General features: G+C 32.9%; 1 protein-coding gene across 1 annotated transcript in view; it reads right to left on the reverse strand.

Moving 5' to 3' along the window:
• The window catches only part of LOC117568486 (nuclear hormone receptor FTZ-F1), a 56,339-nt gene extending 38,053 nt beyond the window's left edge, over window positions 1-18,286 (reverse strand). The window contains exons 1-2 of the mRNA XM_034249173.2: window positions 16,585-18,286; window positions 14,031-15,201 (exon numbers count right to left, since the gene is read on the reverse strand). Coding sequence (XP_034105064.1) covers window positions 14,031-15,090 — 1,060 coding nt within the window. The 5' untranslated portion in view covers window positions 15,091-15,201; window positions 16,585-18,286. The remainder of the gene's footprint in view (window positions 1-14,030; window positions 15,202-16,584) is intronic.
• Between the last annotated feature and the right edge of the window lie 17 nt (window positions 18,287-18,303).

Below are 18,303 nucleotides of genomic sequence, written 5' to 3' on the forward strand. Positions count from 1 at the left end.
TTTAGTTACTTAAAACTCTTTCTTCACTACATAAAAAAAAGTTGTTAAATTTCCTGATTCTAATGCTAAAGCTTGTTTGAATATAGAGAGATTTTTCTATTATTATGTAATTTGAATATTAATAATTTCTATATATCAATTTTAAAATCAAATCAGTCTGAAAAAAATAAATACATATAGGGGAAAATACAGAAATTTTAAATGTATAAATATATTCATATAATAAATGAATAATTTTTATTATTCTGTTTAAGATTTAGATTGTGTTTTTATCTCAGTAATAAACAGTAAAAACGATTAAATAAATGTCACAGAAGATAAATGCCGTATAATATAATTTTGATATATTTATACCCGCTAAAAAATACTTTGGTATGCGAAAATACATACTTACTATGGTTTTTAGTAATTTTGGCTGACAATCTGGTATACTTTAGTATTATATATGGTATATTTTTAATCGAGAACTATATCAACTAAACAAATTCGCCTTCAAAAATGTTTAGTATTTTTGTGGTATTTATGAAAATATTCTTGAAAATTTGGTTGCAATCTGATAAAAATTGTATAAGTTTTTTAAGAAATATTTTTGTAAAGGAAAAATGCCTACTTTATATGATTCATAGTTACTTTGGTATATTTTAGTAGGCTATATTTTGAATGTAGTATTTTTAGTAATTTTGCAGTATACTAATTTGGTATGCTACTGTTTTGCTTTCATTAAATATGGGTAGCGAGTATCTCACTTTCTTTCTTGTATTCTTTATTCTATTCTATAACTACATGTAAATGTGAAATTCTAAACATGTTTTTAGTTACAGTTCACTAGGAACTTCAGGTGAAACGGCATGTAATATTTTTTTTTCATATCTAATCTTGAAATTCTGTTATCAAAATATACATTTTCATATTGTTGCATATACATAGCTGATTAAATCACTTATAAACTTTTATCAACTATGTAATTTAACCCGATATTTCTGTTTTAACTTAACAAAGTTGATGAAGCAGTTAACTTACCCCGCAGTGAGGGCATAAGAAACTAAAGTTACATCATAGCAGACAGTCAAACACAGATAATCAAAGTGCCAGCCATTTGGTGAGACCGACAGACGGGGAGACAGAGAGACAGAAACACGGAGGCACAGAGGTGGCGACTCACGCATTTTTGGGGCGCTGGGCAGCAGCAGAGCACATGGTGTAAATTATATTTTCGGTTTTTTATTATTTGTCGTAATAATTTCAGTTTTGTTAAGGTCTTTCGGTAGCTCATTTCAGAGTACATATATGTATTCAATTATGAAATATGCACATGATTTTATTTAAATAAATGACACATAATATTTCATAAACCATTAATTTTTTTTTATTATTATTTTATATTAGCTCGCAATGACCTCGATTTCTTCGAGTGAAAAGATTAAAAAAGAAGCCAAGCAGCTAATCACGTGACTGTTGAAACATCAATTCAAACAGCGATCAAAATCAAAGCTATGCTAGGTGAAAACATATTTGTTTCCTTCAGATTTGAGAGATCAAAGAGAGCAATCAAGTGACTAAAAATGTGAAACATGCTAAAAATGAAACATGGAAGAATGGTGTCAATAATATTTTTATTGTAGGTAAAAACTTTATAACAGAGAGTTGTATATCAAATAAACTGCCTACAACATGTGTCGAAGAACTGCATAGGAAAAATATGTCAAATAAGAGTTGTTTATGATTGGTATAAAAAATAAGTATTCTTTAAAAAGAATAAAATCGAAAAACCTAAAAACCTAAAAATATAAAAAAAATATATATATATATATTTAACAGAACAAAACAATAAGATTTTAAAATATTTAAATTAAATGAAAATGAACTACAAAAATGTACAAAATTTACTTAAACGGAGCATTAAACATTAAATATGAACTGAAAATCGATAAGAGGTAATAATATTGATATGCAAAAATATGTTTATTTTTGTAAAAATCACGTTTTTAAGATATTTTTAACTACCAACAAAATATTAATGAAAAAATTTACAAATCGTGCACCTTAGTCACTCTCTTTATTTCATATCAATAAGAAATTGTATTCGTTATTACAGCATAATAAATAAATACATATATTTATAAATAAAAATAAATTTATTATTATTATTATTAAAATTGTTTACTCTACTTTATAACCTTTAAATTCGTTTTTTTTGACGCTTCTGACCATCAACAAAATGTTAATCAGAAAGATTAATAAATCAATATTCTTTTTTCTTATTACTTCGAAAGTTTTTCTGCCCAAAATTATTTAAAAATAAAAAAAAATCAACATTATATTGAAACGAAATTATTGTTGTGAACGTAGTATCTTTGTTTTAAAAAATTGAGATGCTTCTTACTATAAACAGAATTGTAATGAAAATAGGAACAAATCAAAATAAAATTATTATTGTCAATTCTTAATTTTTAACTTTGTTTAAGTTTGTTTTTAAGATGTCTCTGACTCTTAACAAAATGTTAATCAAAAAGATTTATAAATCAATATTCTATTTTTCTATATTTTTTCTGCCACAAATGATTTGTAAATCAATATTACATTTTTTATTAAATCCGAAATTTTTGTGACTTAAATGGAAACACCTTAATTATTTGTCTGCCTCAAGTGCTTGATTACTGCTACTCGTGTATACCCAGTGAACAGTTAGGCAACAAACACCACATACTACATTCTCCATATCTTTCAGCTTATTGCTCAGCAACAACAACAACTAAAAACAACAACAACAACAACAACAGTTCACCTAACCCATTGGTAATTTTGCATGCCCATTGAAAATTGCAGTTGAGCGACAAAAACAAAGTTATTACAAAATTTGAAAGGGTTTAAATTTACAACTACAAAAGGCATAAATAAGCATAATTGCCGCATAAATAATGTACACGCTGACATAGAGAATGAGTGTGAAGGGAGAGAAGAAGGGAAGAAGGTGCATTACAAAGAAGAAACAGCAACAAACAGGTAAATAAATAAATATCTCGACCTGCCGCAACAATTTTACAAAGCAAACAAGGGAAAAGTACTTTCTTCGGTATGACGCAGTTGAAATACCCTAGAATAGGTAAGCATTAAAAATGATTAATTCAAGGACTTTATGAAATCGTATTGGTAATTAATAGTATAAATAAGTATAACTCATAAACTAAGACTTTTAGCTTTACAATACTTTTGTATAGATTTTAAATAGTAATACCATTATTTAAATTGATTTTAAATAAATCTAAACATTTGTTATTTTTATCGTTATAATCTGCCATAGTCAAGCATAGTAAATTCCCTACAAAGCGCATTATAAAAACCCTCAACTGAGATCGAAAATTTGTGGCAGCATTTCAAAAATAATAATAATTCATGATTTGTCAGGTTAAGTAAGCGCTAAGAATAACAACAATAAGGCAATTTGCATGTATGAGTAAAATTTATGATAAGACGTCGAGCCCCCCTTCCTCTCTCTCTCTCCCTCTCTCTCTCTCGACACCATCATCAAGGCAGCGCTGCCGCCATTTGCTGCTTATCAATGCGCATTGCGTTGACGACGTCGCCGTCGACGTCAGCGTCGCAGTCGCTGTCGACCCATTTTACCTAAACTGCAAGTTTTTGTATTGCGCAGAGAGCTTTTTTGTGTTTAGAGCAAAAGCTCACACATGCGTTTCTTTCGCGTAGTTTGCACTGTTTGCATGCATGTGTTAACATACACACACATACACACACATTCTTATCAATGTGTGTGTGTCGGTGTATAAATAGCTTTCAAGCTGTTTTTTTGTATCTGTATCATTATATTTCGCTATCTCTCTGTTGATTGCGTTGTTCTGTGTGTGCTTCGCTGCTGAGGATCGCCATAGTTTGCTGCCTTCGTTGTTTGTTGTTGTTGCTTTGCAGCGACGCCCAACTATGCACACACACACACACATGCTCAGCCAGCTCACACGCACGCACAGCGGAACGCACACGCGTGCAGCGACAAAAGCTCACAAAAAGCTCTGCTTGTCTGTTCACATTCGTTGTGTGAGTCGCTCTACATGTGTACGTGTTTGTTTGTGTGTGTGTGTGTGAGACCCGCCTGCAAAGCATTTTAACGTTTTTTTTTCTTCTCAGTTGAAGCAAAATAAAAAAACTACAAACATTTCTGTCGCTGCGAATGCTGAGACAAAATGCCGGCCATGATGAATTTTAAATGCGCTACACTTGAAATATTAATATTTGATGGCGTTGGCTTTAAATGAAAAAAGAATATACAGAAATGCAAAAATATATTTATATGTACTATATTTAATATTAGATTGCAATTGCAAATATGAAATGTATATTAATAAAACTATATTAAAATATACAAAATATAAATAATATAATATAAATTATAAATGAAATAATATCAATACAAATAAAATAATGTAAATATTAATAAGGATCATTTTTATTGATTAATATAAATATTTATATAGAGAAATACATACAAACATTAATTAGTAAATTATATAAATAAAAAATATAAAAATATCAATCAATAAAGATAAATATTAATAATATTTTATAGCAATTGCAATTACAATAATAAAAAAGATGAAGAAATATAGAATTAAAGAGCAATATGGAATTAAAATAATTCATTAAATAAATTTAGAAATATATAAACATAAATAAAATGCAAACAGTAACAAATTGTTATTTGCCTTTCATTATAACCAGTTCTAAATCCATTTGAAATTTAATTTATCAATTTATTCAAATGTTTAGCATGGAATTCCTTTGAACAATTTATCGAACTATTTGTTTGACAGTTTCTTAGTTTTTAGTCAGCTAACAAGCTAGTTTTTTGGCTTGTTAACTGCTTGGCAAGTTATCAGTGCACCTACCGGACTCATAAAACACATGACGTATACGTAATAAACATTTCGCAAATTGTGCATTACGTATACGCCACGATAAGCTAAAGATAAGACACCAAAACCAGCTATAACAGCATCGTGCGAGCTGCAAAAATGTTCTATTACAACGCAGTTAGAGACCACCATAAAGATACACATAAGAAATATCTTTTCACACACAAACATACATAAATACGTTTGTATGTAATGGATATATGTATGTACATATATTGTGCTTTTAGAATGCGGAAAGTTGCTGTCTCCCGGAAGGCGTCTGTTCAATTAGAGTAAAACTGGACAAAGTGGCTGGCAAAAAAAAAAAGCGGGTTACGTTCAACGTACAGTAAATTGAGCAATTAGAAATGTAACAGCAAAATCAGCAAACAACTGAAGCTATAACAACAACTTATTTAAATGCTACAACAGAGTAAAATTGTTTAATTAAATTAAGTGAGCAATTAGGATTGTAAATGGGAGGGAATCTAAAAGGGGAAATTGTTTACAGATTATTTATTATTTATAGAGTTTAATTGGAAAGTATCTAAACAAAAATAATTTGAAATTCTTCTTTTTTTCTTGTTACGTAATACTGAAAATAAAATAAGATATTTAGGTAAATAAAAACGTTCAATTATAATGAGAAAATACATAAATACATGCAAAATTGTTCATAGATTTTTATTATTTATAGAGTTTAATTAGAAAGTATCTAAAATAATCAAATTATTTCAAATATGCAAAATAGTTTCCTTTATTTTATTTTCATTATTATGTAGCTCTAAAAATAAATGAAAAACTTGAAATTATTTCTTTCTTTAGATTCTTTCTAATTAGACTCTATACATAATAAATAAGATTATTAATTGTTTAAATTATTTTTAATTAAACTCTAAAAATAAGATTATTTATTACTTATAGAATTTGGTTAAAAAGCATCTTAACAAAAAAATAATCTAAACAACGAAGTAATTTCAAACTTTTCTTTTATTTTTATATATTATTAATAAAAATGAAAATAAAATAAACTATTTAAGTAAATAAAGAGTTAATTAGAATGAATAAATACATAATAAAATGTAAATTAAACTGCATTTTCATATTTTTATTACATCTGTTGCTGAGCAGTTTATTTAAATACAGAATTTAATAATGTCAAATTAAAAGTGCATATTCGAAATATCACAAATAATTCAGTGCTGGAAATAACCGATAATTGAAAATGCAAAAATGCATTTGTAATTATTTAGAATTTTTGCATTTTCGTATTGTTGTTGCAATTTGTGGAATGCGCAAAATAATATTAAAAATTATATGCAAGAAATATAATGCATGCGAATGTAACTAGGTCAGGGTGCAGGCCCCCACACACACACACACACTCACAAACAGTAAGTACAACAGAGAGAGAGAGAAAGAGAGTAAGAGAGCGCACGCTGCAAAATGAGGCGCAGCGAGAAGCAAACGAAAAACAAAATAAGGAAAATCAATGCAATTAAAGCTCGCATTCTCCATTTTGCACTCTCTCTCTCTCTTTCAGTCTGTTTATCTCTCGCTCGCTTGGCTGCAAAAAACACAGCACCCCTTTAACCTCTGCCCGCACACCTCTGCCGCCTCCCGCTGCTCCCACACATTGGGAAATTGCAATTGCTATGCAAAATTAGTGCAAGCAGCGCAGTTGGCAGCGCTGCCAACGCCGCCGTCGCGTCGAAGCTGGTTGCGAATGTGGCACAGGGTCAACTGGCGACCCATTAGCACACTTTTCCATAGAGACGCGAGACGCCTTCCCCCTTCTCTTCCTCCTCCTCAGCCTCTCGAGACGGCCACTCAGCCAAAACTCTCAATGGCAGTTTTTCAATTTGCGAGTTAAGGTCAGCAACAAATGCGAGAATAACAGCAACAACAACAAGTGGAGACAGACATAGAAACAGCAATAGTAAGAGCGAAAGAAAGAGTACGAATGCTTATTAATCATTTTTCAAACAATTTCCAAAAGTTTGCAAAGGAAAAAAGCAAAAAAGTAACAAAAAAATAGATTCGATTTTGGATTTTTCCATCTGGCATTACCAAGGAGAATGTACTGAATGATGTCTGTGTTATGGACATCTTGAATTCAAGCAATTTGCTGGCAAACACTTGCCAAATATTTTAAACAGATTTTTCTTAAATATATTTTAGGCATTCATCTAAAAAAAATGTTCCAATACCTTCAGAGCGATGACCGATTTATTTAAATAGTATTTATGAATCAATTTTGTGTTCGTTATTATCTTGTCTTGCATTTTAATAAAATTTAATGAATACAACGCAAGTCTGAAAATTAAAAAATATGCTAGAAAATATATGCATAATTCTTAATCAGCAATGACTTGATTAAAATTCAATTCTGTTTCATATATGTACATATGTGAAATTCTTTGGCGGAATTTTTACGTGAGACACATAAAAAAATAGATTTAAATGATTTAAACAATAAGTAAAGATAGCTCTGGATCAGCACTATATTTAGAGCTAAGATTTTAGGATCTATTTCTGTTTTACAATATATTATAAAAATTCTTTTATTTTTGGGTTGGAGTTCAAATTCGTTCATTTTTGCAATTATGTATCTTAAAACAGAAAATTAATTCCAAAATTATTATTTTCTCTAATTAAAGTACTAATCAAGAGCCATAAGATAATTCTTTACTCAACTAAAAAAAATGTTTTGGTATTTGTTATTTTCACTTCAGATATCGAGAGAATTAATTATCTAATTTCAAAATCAGTGTAAAAAACTATGCATTACCTTTTGATAACATAGATAAGCAAATTCTAGAAGTGAGTGTCATTTAATTAGAAATGAATAATAAATTGCGGAAAACTTTATCTTGTCTTCAATTTTAAATATATTTTACTTAAATTGACAATCTTGAAATCAGGAACAAATACACAGATTTAAATTGAGTTTAAGTTAATTGTGTTGTATTAAATATATTTAAAAGAATGAAAGAAACTTTGCAATAGCTTTAGAGCGATTTATAAAGACATTTTTATTATTATCTCGACTATAAGATAACTCTAACTCTAAGGTAAATTATTAAAGGTTTCTTCAGATAAAACCAACAAAAATAAAAATAAACTTTTCTCAAGTAAAATTTATATAAACAGAAATTCAATTACAATTATATACTACATTAATATATATATTATATTATATTATTATATATATATAATATAAAAGTATAGTTCAACATTTACAAACTTGGACAATTAAAACAATACAATATCAAAGAATATCAAATTTGACTCTAACTTCAATTATCACACATTATTTCAATTGAAAACCACATTTTTGAAAACTGTTTTCCCAAACTATATTCAAACCCAAACAAAAGCACTTGGATTTAATAAATCTTGGCTGCATTCATAAATAACTCAAATAAAAATACCACAAATTGCAAATTCACCTTTCAAACCCAGTTGTAATTGCATTTTATTAGAGTTAATTTCATTAAATTGTTTCGTTTGAACGCGTTTTGCACCGAACCACTTTGGAGGGCGCAAAATAGTTGCAGCTTTATCTAAACTGCATATTAATACACACTTAAAACAATAGCACACACACAAAATGTATATGGACTGAGTGTGTATATTCTATAGTTTCAATGTTGCATCCTTGATAGCATTTACAAGATTTCTGATCGCTTGACTAACGCCAAGCTAAGCCAAGCAAATTGTATTTCAATTACAAATTGCGGTTTACATTTGAGGTTGCAAATTGAATAATACCCCATAAGACATTAACCCATAATGCAAAGCGTGAAAAGCGATAATGTGAATGACCATTCTGGAGGATATCGCTGGGGGACTATTTAACTGCTGCTAATTGCTTTGGAATATCTTGAAAATTATGCAAAAAGTCAATCAAGCGTTCAAAACTAACCAAGTGCAAGTGTCTGATGTACGATGTGGGAAATATTTCGATGTTATTGAGTTGTTCTTACATTATTATTTTCTTACATATATAATTTTTATTTCTTTAATATTTGTTACAATTATAAAACTTTATTTACGAATCGACTAGAGTTTGAACCTAAGACTAAAGACCAAAACTAAAAATTTTGTTCTAATTTTAAAGAAAGAGAATTCCAGCATTTAAAGAAAAAAGAACAAAATTCTGGAATTTGAGATCGTTTCGACCTTAAAAGATTTTTGAATCACAAAAAGAAATATCAAAATAGAAAGAAATCTTATCTTAAGATTTTTTCAACCGAAAAATCTTGTTTCAAACATTTTTTTAAGAGCAAAGAATTCTTAAATCAAGATTTACAATTTATTTTTTTGCTAATACTATTTAATAACTGATTTAATAGATTAAATAATTCAATATATATCTAATAATATATTATATCTAATCGAATTGGGATTTTTGTAGTTCTTCCCTAATCGTCAGTCAATAAGAGATTAGATTAAAATTGTTGAAGTGCCTTTCATATATGAAATTTTTAAATTTTTTTTGAATAATTCATAAATAGCTACGATATTCAGGAAAATATTTAAATAAAATAAAATACAATTGTAGTAAATTTAATATACGATGTATTGTAAAATAAAATATCACATCATTTTTTAAAGATGAATCACAATAATTAAAGACATCGTTAGCAAATGGTTTGTATGCTATTTTTAATACTTTACAATAATAATTTCTTAATTTAAATATCTATTACATAGAGAATAGAAGAGAATACCAATCCTTATAATTGCATTTAGCGCACTTTAAAGCCGCTTAAAGCACAAAAGTCCTTCAAGGTGAGCGCCAATCCTGTTTCAAAGTCAAATCAAAGCCGCAGCTACGAAATTTAAAGCAGACAACGTGGCAGACACAATTTGCATACACTCGTATGACCTTGCCACACGCGCCACACGCCACCAGCACCAACAGCAGCAGCAGCAGCAGCAGCAGCAAGGACATGCAACATGGTCCTTGGTGCTGGCGTCGCTTGACGCCGGCGTCGCAGTCGCAACCTTCGGCATAAATTAGAACCTTGTAATGCATTTTACAACATATACATATATATTGGAGAAGCAACAACAAATATGCACTGGCCCCAGCAATGTCATGCCCCAATTTGCGTCGTCGGCGACCTCGTTAGCTATTTCCAAACTGCAGCAGCAGCGATAGAAGCAGCAACAGCAACAGCAACAAGCGGCTGACTTTGACCCATTTAAATCCTTTGAGGTATGCAATAGACAGCAGCGCAGTCGCTGCCGCAGTCAGCAGTAAGCAGCGACGCCACAAACATTGCAATAATCTGTGTCAATGTCAGCCGGCGTTGCAGTGGGCGGCGACGCGGCGTTAAATCAACTGAGGCAGAACATAAGCGCAAGCCAAAGCTCTGCCGAGCTACGAAAAAAAAAGCACAGACAGACAGCACATAGAGAGAGCGAGAGCGGCAGACAGCGAGAGAGCGGGAGGGACAGAGACGCATAGAGAGAGTGCATGCGAGTCAGAGCGAGACGAAGCAAATGCGAGAGCGCACGCGATGCGATGCGATGCGACGCACACAAATGTAACCTTCAATTTCTATGCAATTTCGCTGCGTGTGTGTGTGTGTGTGTGTATGTTTAAGTGTGGACATCCTTGTGCTCAATCTCCAATATTAGAAAACAAAAACAAAAAAAAAAAAGGCAAAAGAAACGAGACGTGCGCTTGACCCAAATTCTAATGCGCGGCGACCTTGCTCCATTTTACAGCTTTACACACAGCGACGCCCCTGCACTTGCGGGTATTCAAATGCACACACACACACACACACATACAGAGTGTGTATGTGTGCGCAACTGCATAAAGTGCGTTGAAGGTCGGCAAAGTGGGCGACGAGACGCCTGACATTGCTGAATGTCAGCCACAAGCAACAACTACAACTGCAACAACAACTACAACTAGTTGCAGTTGCGTGACGCAGCAACAACAATGAGCAACACACACACAAGTGCGTCTCTCGCTCACTTAGAGGCGTCTCCGTGCCAAACGTCTGCAACGTTGCGTGCTCTACGCATTGTCAGATAAACAACGGATGCCAATTGATGGAATGCTGACACAATGCATTTGCATATACCCTGCAATCGACTCGTAATGGGTATGCAACCGTAAGTGCATTTTTAAAAATATTAAATTATAACGAACTTTAATAATATGTAATACGACACAAATGTAGAGACATAAATCATTTCTCGAGTGTAATTATTTTTTATATATAGACATTCACTCCGTTAAGTAGTACCTTAACAACCTTATCATTAGTAACTTATTGATTCTAGATGTCTATAAATAACTACCTAGCAAAGCGAACTTCGTATTGCTATTGACAAAAATGTATAGAAATGCATCATTTTTTGGGTATTATTATTGTTTAAAAATAGATATTCATTACTTTAATATCCATATAGCACAGAAATATTGTAAAACTCAATGCATATTTCATCTTTACTACTGATTTTTTATTGACAATTAATGTACAAAAATACATTATTTCTTGGGCATTATTCAATTTTAAATAGATATTGTTTTTTTTCATTATCCAAATAATTACTTTAACAATTAAGCTACTTCTGAGTATGATCGACTGTGAGATACCTTTTGAATAAAAGCAAATAGTGCAGTATTACATAAAATAAAATATACCACACAAATACTGAAATATACCGAAGGTCATATTCAGTATATCGTTGAAGTACTGCATTAGAAATATACCACAGAGATCAAAATATACCAGATTGTCAGACAAAGCAATAATTTGCAATATAAAAGTTTTTTTTAAATAACTTTTACAAATTTTATCTAATCACTAGCAAATTTTCGATAATCATAAATATTATAGTTACAGTTACTCACTCAAAATATTAAACGATATAGAAAATTTTATCACTTTAAGTCAACTTCTCAAAAAATAAACCTTTATTTACATGACAGCAGAAATATTGAAACCATTTTAAAACCAGTGTCCGATGTAAACACAAAACTATGAAAACTTTAAAATTGTTGTTTGTTTAAATTTATGTGCGTTGCAATCGCCCCACTAAATATTTATACATTTAATGCAGAGACTAACTAAAACTAGCTAGTAATGTTATTATAACTAGCTGCTGTCCTGTCAAATTTATTGATGCACTTTGACAGGACAGCAGCAATTATGAAAGACATAAATATCAAATCAATATATTGCTTGGTATATAATATCGGAGATTGTAGCTACCAATCAAGATACCCTGGTTTAATACAAGCGATTTTCTTATAGACAAAACCAGTTTATAGGGTAGCTTAGAGTCGCGATCTGTGAAGTAGATCATCGAGTTATTTGCATGCAGCTTGCGCCATAAAAGTGGGTTAGTTGCATTGCAATGGACTTTTTATGGCTGCGGCTGCTGCAAGTTGCAAACAGCAAGCAGCCAGCAACCAGCAGCATGTGTGTCGGGTGTCGAGCTGATTTTATGATCGCTCCATGTGGCACAAATATGGTGTGATGTGGTTGACTGTGCTGCGCTGTGGCGTGGCTATCAAATTTAACATTGCACTTGGCAAACAGTTGATGGCAATCAAGAAATCCAACACTAAAACCAAAACCAAGTGCCAAGGCTACACAATCTGTGTGCAACATGTTGCAACTGCATCTGCAAATGCACATGCAAATGCAAATGCAACTCATCATCACATCGATTTGAAGTGGAAATTGACGAATGATGGCTAAAAATCGTAAACGTAGAATGCAAATAAAAGAAGCGGCTATGAAAAGCATATAAATCACAGGGAATTATTAACAAATTTACAAAAATAGAAATAAGAAATACAAAATTTCAATTGTTGTTAATTAATGATAGGCAAATGAATTGCATCTTAAATACGCAATGACATTGACTAGATTTCCAATTCTAAACAGAAAAAATTAAAAACTATGTATAAGAAACCATTTAAATTGAATTGCGAATAAATTCAGCTTAATTCCAAATGTGATTTAACGTTAAATCAAAGCTGATGAGTTGCCATTTCAAAGTAGATATGCATATTTTCAAACTTGATGCGAAAGTGAATTTTGTTGTGGTTCTATTATGCAATCTATTCGAACAAAAGCATATCAAACGAAACTTGTTTTAAGAATGTTTGTAGTTCAGCATTTCGCTTTTATTTATTCTAATTAGATTCGCAGACATTTTAAATAGAAGAGAATAAAAAAATACACATTAAAGACTATTATTCTAGTATTTCTATTATTTTTTTTAAGCGTCAACTTTCGACAAGATTTGCTATTGAGAAGATATGAATAGTTAATTGGATTGCATTTTTCTCTTTTCTCTTTCTCTTCATTTATTTCATACATCGTTTTTCATTATTATTTAATACTGGTTCATATGTAAATTTTAATATTTTGAGTTATTGATAAATAGTTTCCATTGCTGTGAATCACCATTATTTATATTTGTTGAATTCATTACTTCTTATGTCATTTTTCTAATTATTTATTTTGAGAATCCTAAAAGACATAGTTGCCTATTATTTCATTATTATATTATTTAATACTTTTGCTACCTTATATTTTATTGTTTTTGTTTTTTTAAAATATAAAATCTTCGATTTTTATTTTTGGGTTATTTTTTATTGTTTGGAGATGAATTTGTTAGAGTAGAATATTTTTATCCAGTTTTTCTTTTCGACATAATCGATTATCGTACAGTTCGTAGATTAATTATTATATTATGCATTTATGAAATTTTTCTTTAAAGATATTTTGTTTATTTTTTCGCCACTTTTTTGTTTTGGTGTTTTTTAATCATGTTTGGCAAAAGCTTTGATTTTTATTTTAAGTTATTTGCTATTTTTTGGATATGTGTGTCTGAAGAGTAATGTATCCAATATTATTATTTAGTTTTTATTCAATTTTTATTCGGAGATTTATTAATACTATAGTTATTAAATTTTGAGATATTTCATTTATTTTTTCGCCACTTTTTTGTTGTTGCGTTATACGATTTTCACGGTTTTCCTTTGCAACTTGCAATTGCAACAGAATATTGCCAACACACTTTAGATTTTCTATGGAACCAATCAATCAAAGCAAATGGAAATAGTTTAATGCAACTTACCCCCTTGATCATCAATCTCTAGACCAAATTCATCCTCCGAATTGGACTCATCCTCTGAACTGAGATTGGAACCGCTTAGATTGCCAGCCTGATGTTGTTGTTGTTGTTGTGATGTGGCACATGAGCTGGCAGCAAGCTCCTCAATACTATGCAACGATCGTCGATTGGCAGTGCTCGTTGTGGTTGTTATTGCAACAGCAGCAGCAGCAGTAGATGGTGTTGCTGCTGTTGTTGTTGTATCGGCGAGGCCATTACCAACTGTGACTGTGGCTGTGGCAACCGCATTTGCATCCTTGCTGCCAACCACCTCAAAGTCCAGCAACTGTGCTGTCGATGAGCTGAGAAAACTAGAAGTGCTAACTGCAGAACTTGCACCATTTTCAAGTGGTTTCAGTTGATGATATTCCACAGTCTGATTGTTGCTGTTGCCGTTGTTGTTGTTGTTGTGGTTGCTGCTGCTGTTGCCGTTGCGGTTGTTGTTGAACAACAAATTGGCAAATGATGGCATTGTGACTGATTCAATTATAACTGCACCGCTAGATGGCGCTGCTGTCTTCTCCACATTGTTATTATTGCTATTGCTATTGTTGTTGTTGTTGTTGTTGCTGTGATTGTTGTTATTATTGTGGTTGCTGCTGTTGGGATTGCTGTGGTTGCTGTGCGGATTGGGACTGGCAAAGATCCGATCACAGAGGCCACTCAACGAGACGCCGCCATCCAATTGACTGGCATCGATGGCCTGCAATGTGCTAAAGCTATCGACTGGCGGAGGATTCGAGTTTGAATTCTGTTGCACCACATCCTTCTGCAGTTGTGTGTAGTTGATGAACGGTATCATTGGTGTGCTGCCAGCGGCAAGCATTTGATCCTTGTGATGATGCGGCAACAACTGTTGCTGCTGCTGCTGTTGTTGTTGTTGTTGGTGATGATGTTGCAGGTGCTGTGTTTGCTGTTGCTGGTGGTGCTGGTGATGGTTGCTGGTGTCATTGTTGCTGGTTGCATAGCTCACAATGTTGCTGCTGCTGTTCTCCGCCAGCAAAGGTACATTAAAGGTATCCATTGTTGCTTTGTACGTTGCGTGATGTGGTTGTGGTTGTTGGTGATGTTCTAGTTATTATTCTTGTTGCTGTTGTTGCAGGTAACGATAGTATTATTTATATTTACTTTAAAACTGTAAAACAAACACAAACAAACAATTTACAAATAAATTAGATATAATTCCATGTAAGCGTAAGAGAGATAGCAATGTAAAGGGCAAGCCGGAAGCTCGCCCATGCAAAGCTTTTGTTTGAAAGTCAATGAGAAGGCGCCTGAATGTAGGTCAAGGTCAAACTACACATTGTATACAGAGTTCCCAGTGAGCTTTCAATATGGTTTCCTAGATTTTTAAAGCTGAGCTTCGATACTTTGTGATAAAACTATTTTAAACAAAAGAATTTGCATTAAAATTATACAAAAAAGTTAAAAACAAAATAAACGAAAGTAAATTGATTTTGTTCATATATTCTATTCTATTTTAGTATTTTATTATTAAGGAATACTTAAGACAATTAAGCCAACTTATTTAGCTTTATTTCGGGAAAATGAATTTGAGACAACTAAGCCAACTTATTTAGCTTTGTATCGGGAAAAGGTATTTGAATATATTTTCGTATCTGAACATTTGCCTCAGTTATGAAAGATGTAAAAATTTGGTTAGTTATCTTCAACGGGGAAACTATCAAAATTGTTTTTGCATAAATGTATAATATTTTATTTTGACACAACGAAAACTAACTATTTTTAAATATATATTTAAAAATTTAGAATCTTAAGTCTTAGAATCTTTAGTCTTAAGGAATTGATGTTATTTCACCCTATAAAAATCCCAAAAATTTCTAGTCACTTTCCCATGTAGATTTGATTTATTTTAATATTAAATAATTATATTAGCTATATTTTTAAATATATATCTGCGGCTAATTCTCAGTTTGTAATTTCCCCTTTATTGAATAATAACTAATAATTATACTTTCCCTAAAACTATTAAGACATCAATCAAATTACAAAAAATGCAAACAAAAGTTAAAAGTTGTAAATTTGATCAGTGCATCTGTAAGATCTAGGGTTGATTGCCCCTATTTAATTCCAGTTTCCATTTAATCCAATTAGACCCTTCACTTTCAGTCGTTCCTGAAGCCTTCTCTCAGCTGCTTCCAGCCACCACTTTACTATAACTTTATCAGCATAATTAACTTTTATGTGTCTGCGCAAGCGAGACGGCAGCTTCATCTTCCAGTTCCAATGGCTGCCAAACCAACTGGAAAGCCCTCTAGATGTTTCCACATACACACACACACAAACAGAAATTCGTAGCTTGTGCACAGAACTTAATTAACTTCATTCAACTTCTGGCTTGCCATTCTCCTTTGGCATCTCGCTCGCACTCGCACAACTCTCTCGCTCGCAATGGCAGCCGAAAAAGCTCACCCCAACTAGACAAAAGACTTGGGACAGCTTCTGACGGGGCACAAGGGGCGTGTCAGGCAAGGGGAGAGATGAAACATGAACTTACCTTTTCATGCACAAAAAAAATACCCAAGAAGAAGGAAAGAATTGAGAAGCAGCTGCTGCTGTTATTGCTGTTGCTGCTGTTGACTGTGACGTCGCCAGCGACGGTTTAGCGCATGCGCCGCTACCCCAACAGCGATCACGACAAAGAAGAAGACGCTGCTGAAGTTTTTGCTGTCGTTGTTGTTGATATTGTTATTGTTGTTGTTGCTGTTGCGGCTGCTGTTGCTGCTTTTGGGGCGCTCCGTTTACTTTGCTTTTTGCTCTTTGTCGTTCTTAAAACCAGTTGGGACCGAAAGCAAAAGTGCTATTATTATTGTTGTTGTTGCTGCTGCTGTGGCCCGTTCGCCTTCTCTCTATTTGTTTGTACACTTCACACAGCAGAAGAACTTGCGTGATTCATGTTGCCCTGCTGCCCTGCGGTCCCGCTCCCGCAACGATCATCAGCACTGATGCAGTTTCCGCCTGCGCCAGCAGCAGCTGCGACGACGTCGTCGACGTCGAAAGCTTTTTCAGCATATTTTTTTTGCGCCGCTCACACACATTTATTTTGTGCTCACACAATACACACGTACACACTAATACCCGTAGACACACTGTTTTTGTCGTTGTCGGTGCCGATGTTGTTGTTATTGCTGTTGCTGTTGTGTTCTCGCTAGTGTATGTTCTTATTATTTGCGCTGCGCCAATTCTCTTGCTATTTCGTTCTTTTTTCGTTTTCGTTTTGCGCTTTTGCCTATTCGCTATTCGCTTTTAATGTTGTCTTTCGCACATGGAATTTGTTTTTGCATGACGGCGGCGTCGGCGTTTGCTGCTTCCTTTTATGTATTAAAAACAGCAAATTTATTGCAATTATGCCGAACCAGACGACGACGACGACAACTTCTTGCACAACGACGACGACGACAGCGAGACGACGGCGATGACGATGACGGCGGAGAAGAGGAAGACGAGCACGCGCAACAAGCGAAAAGCTCTTCCTACAAAAACAACAAATTGCAATTCCCTATTACATACACATGCATAACGCAACGACACACCGATACACACACACACTACACGCGAACGAACAACACATGAGAACAGCGCGCATTTATATTCACGCATACATACACATATGCACAAATATTTACTGGTTGTTGTTGTTTCTGTTGCTGCGGATAGCTGGCAGGGGGCGCTCTGCTAATTTTTGTTGTTGCTGTTCTAGGTGCTGTGCTCCAATTCTATGACACAACAACAATGCACGCTGTATACGCATACATTTACACATAAATTTGCACACACATACATATGTATTTGTAGGTTTGTTTCATTTGTATGTGATAATTTTACAAAAAATGCACTACCATTATTATTAGCACTGTTTTTCGCTGTAGCTGCCCCTCTTACGCATATTAATACACATTTTCATTTCGCTTGCAAATATAATTTAGTAGCTTCTGTTGTCGTTATTGTTGCTGTTGCTATTGCGGATTCTTAAAGTTGCACGGCGCGCTTTGCTTTTAAGTTTTTTTGTTTTAATTTCACTTTCCACGCCACGATGTTGGGAATTCGGTTTTTATTTTATATGCTTTTACTTTCAGCCTATTTGTTTATTCCGTATTCCCGTTTTTGCTTTTTTCGGGAAAAACTATACACGGCACACGGGACAGACACACAACACACGCAAAAATTAGGTCTGTAGGCCAACACGAACGGGAACACAGTAAGAAGAGTAGCAAAG

Source organism: Drosophila albomicans, chromosome 3 (genome assembly GCF_009650485.2).
Source record: "Drosophila albomicans strain 15112-1751.03 chromosome 3, ASM965048v2, whole genome shotgun sequence".
Classification (NCBI taxonomy): Eukaryota; Metazoa; Arthropoda; class Insecta; order Diptera; family Drosophilidae; genus Drosophila; species Drosophila albomicans.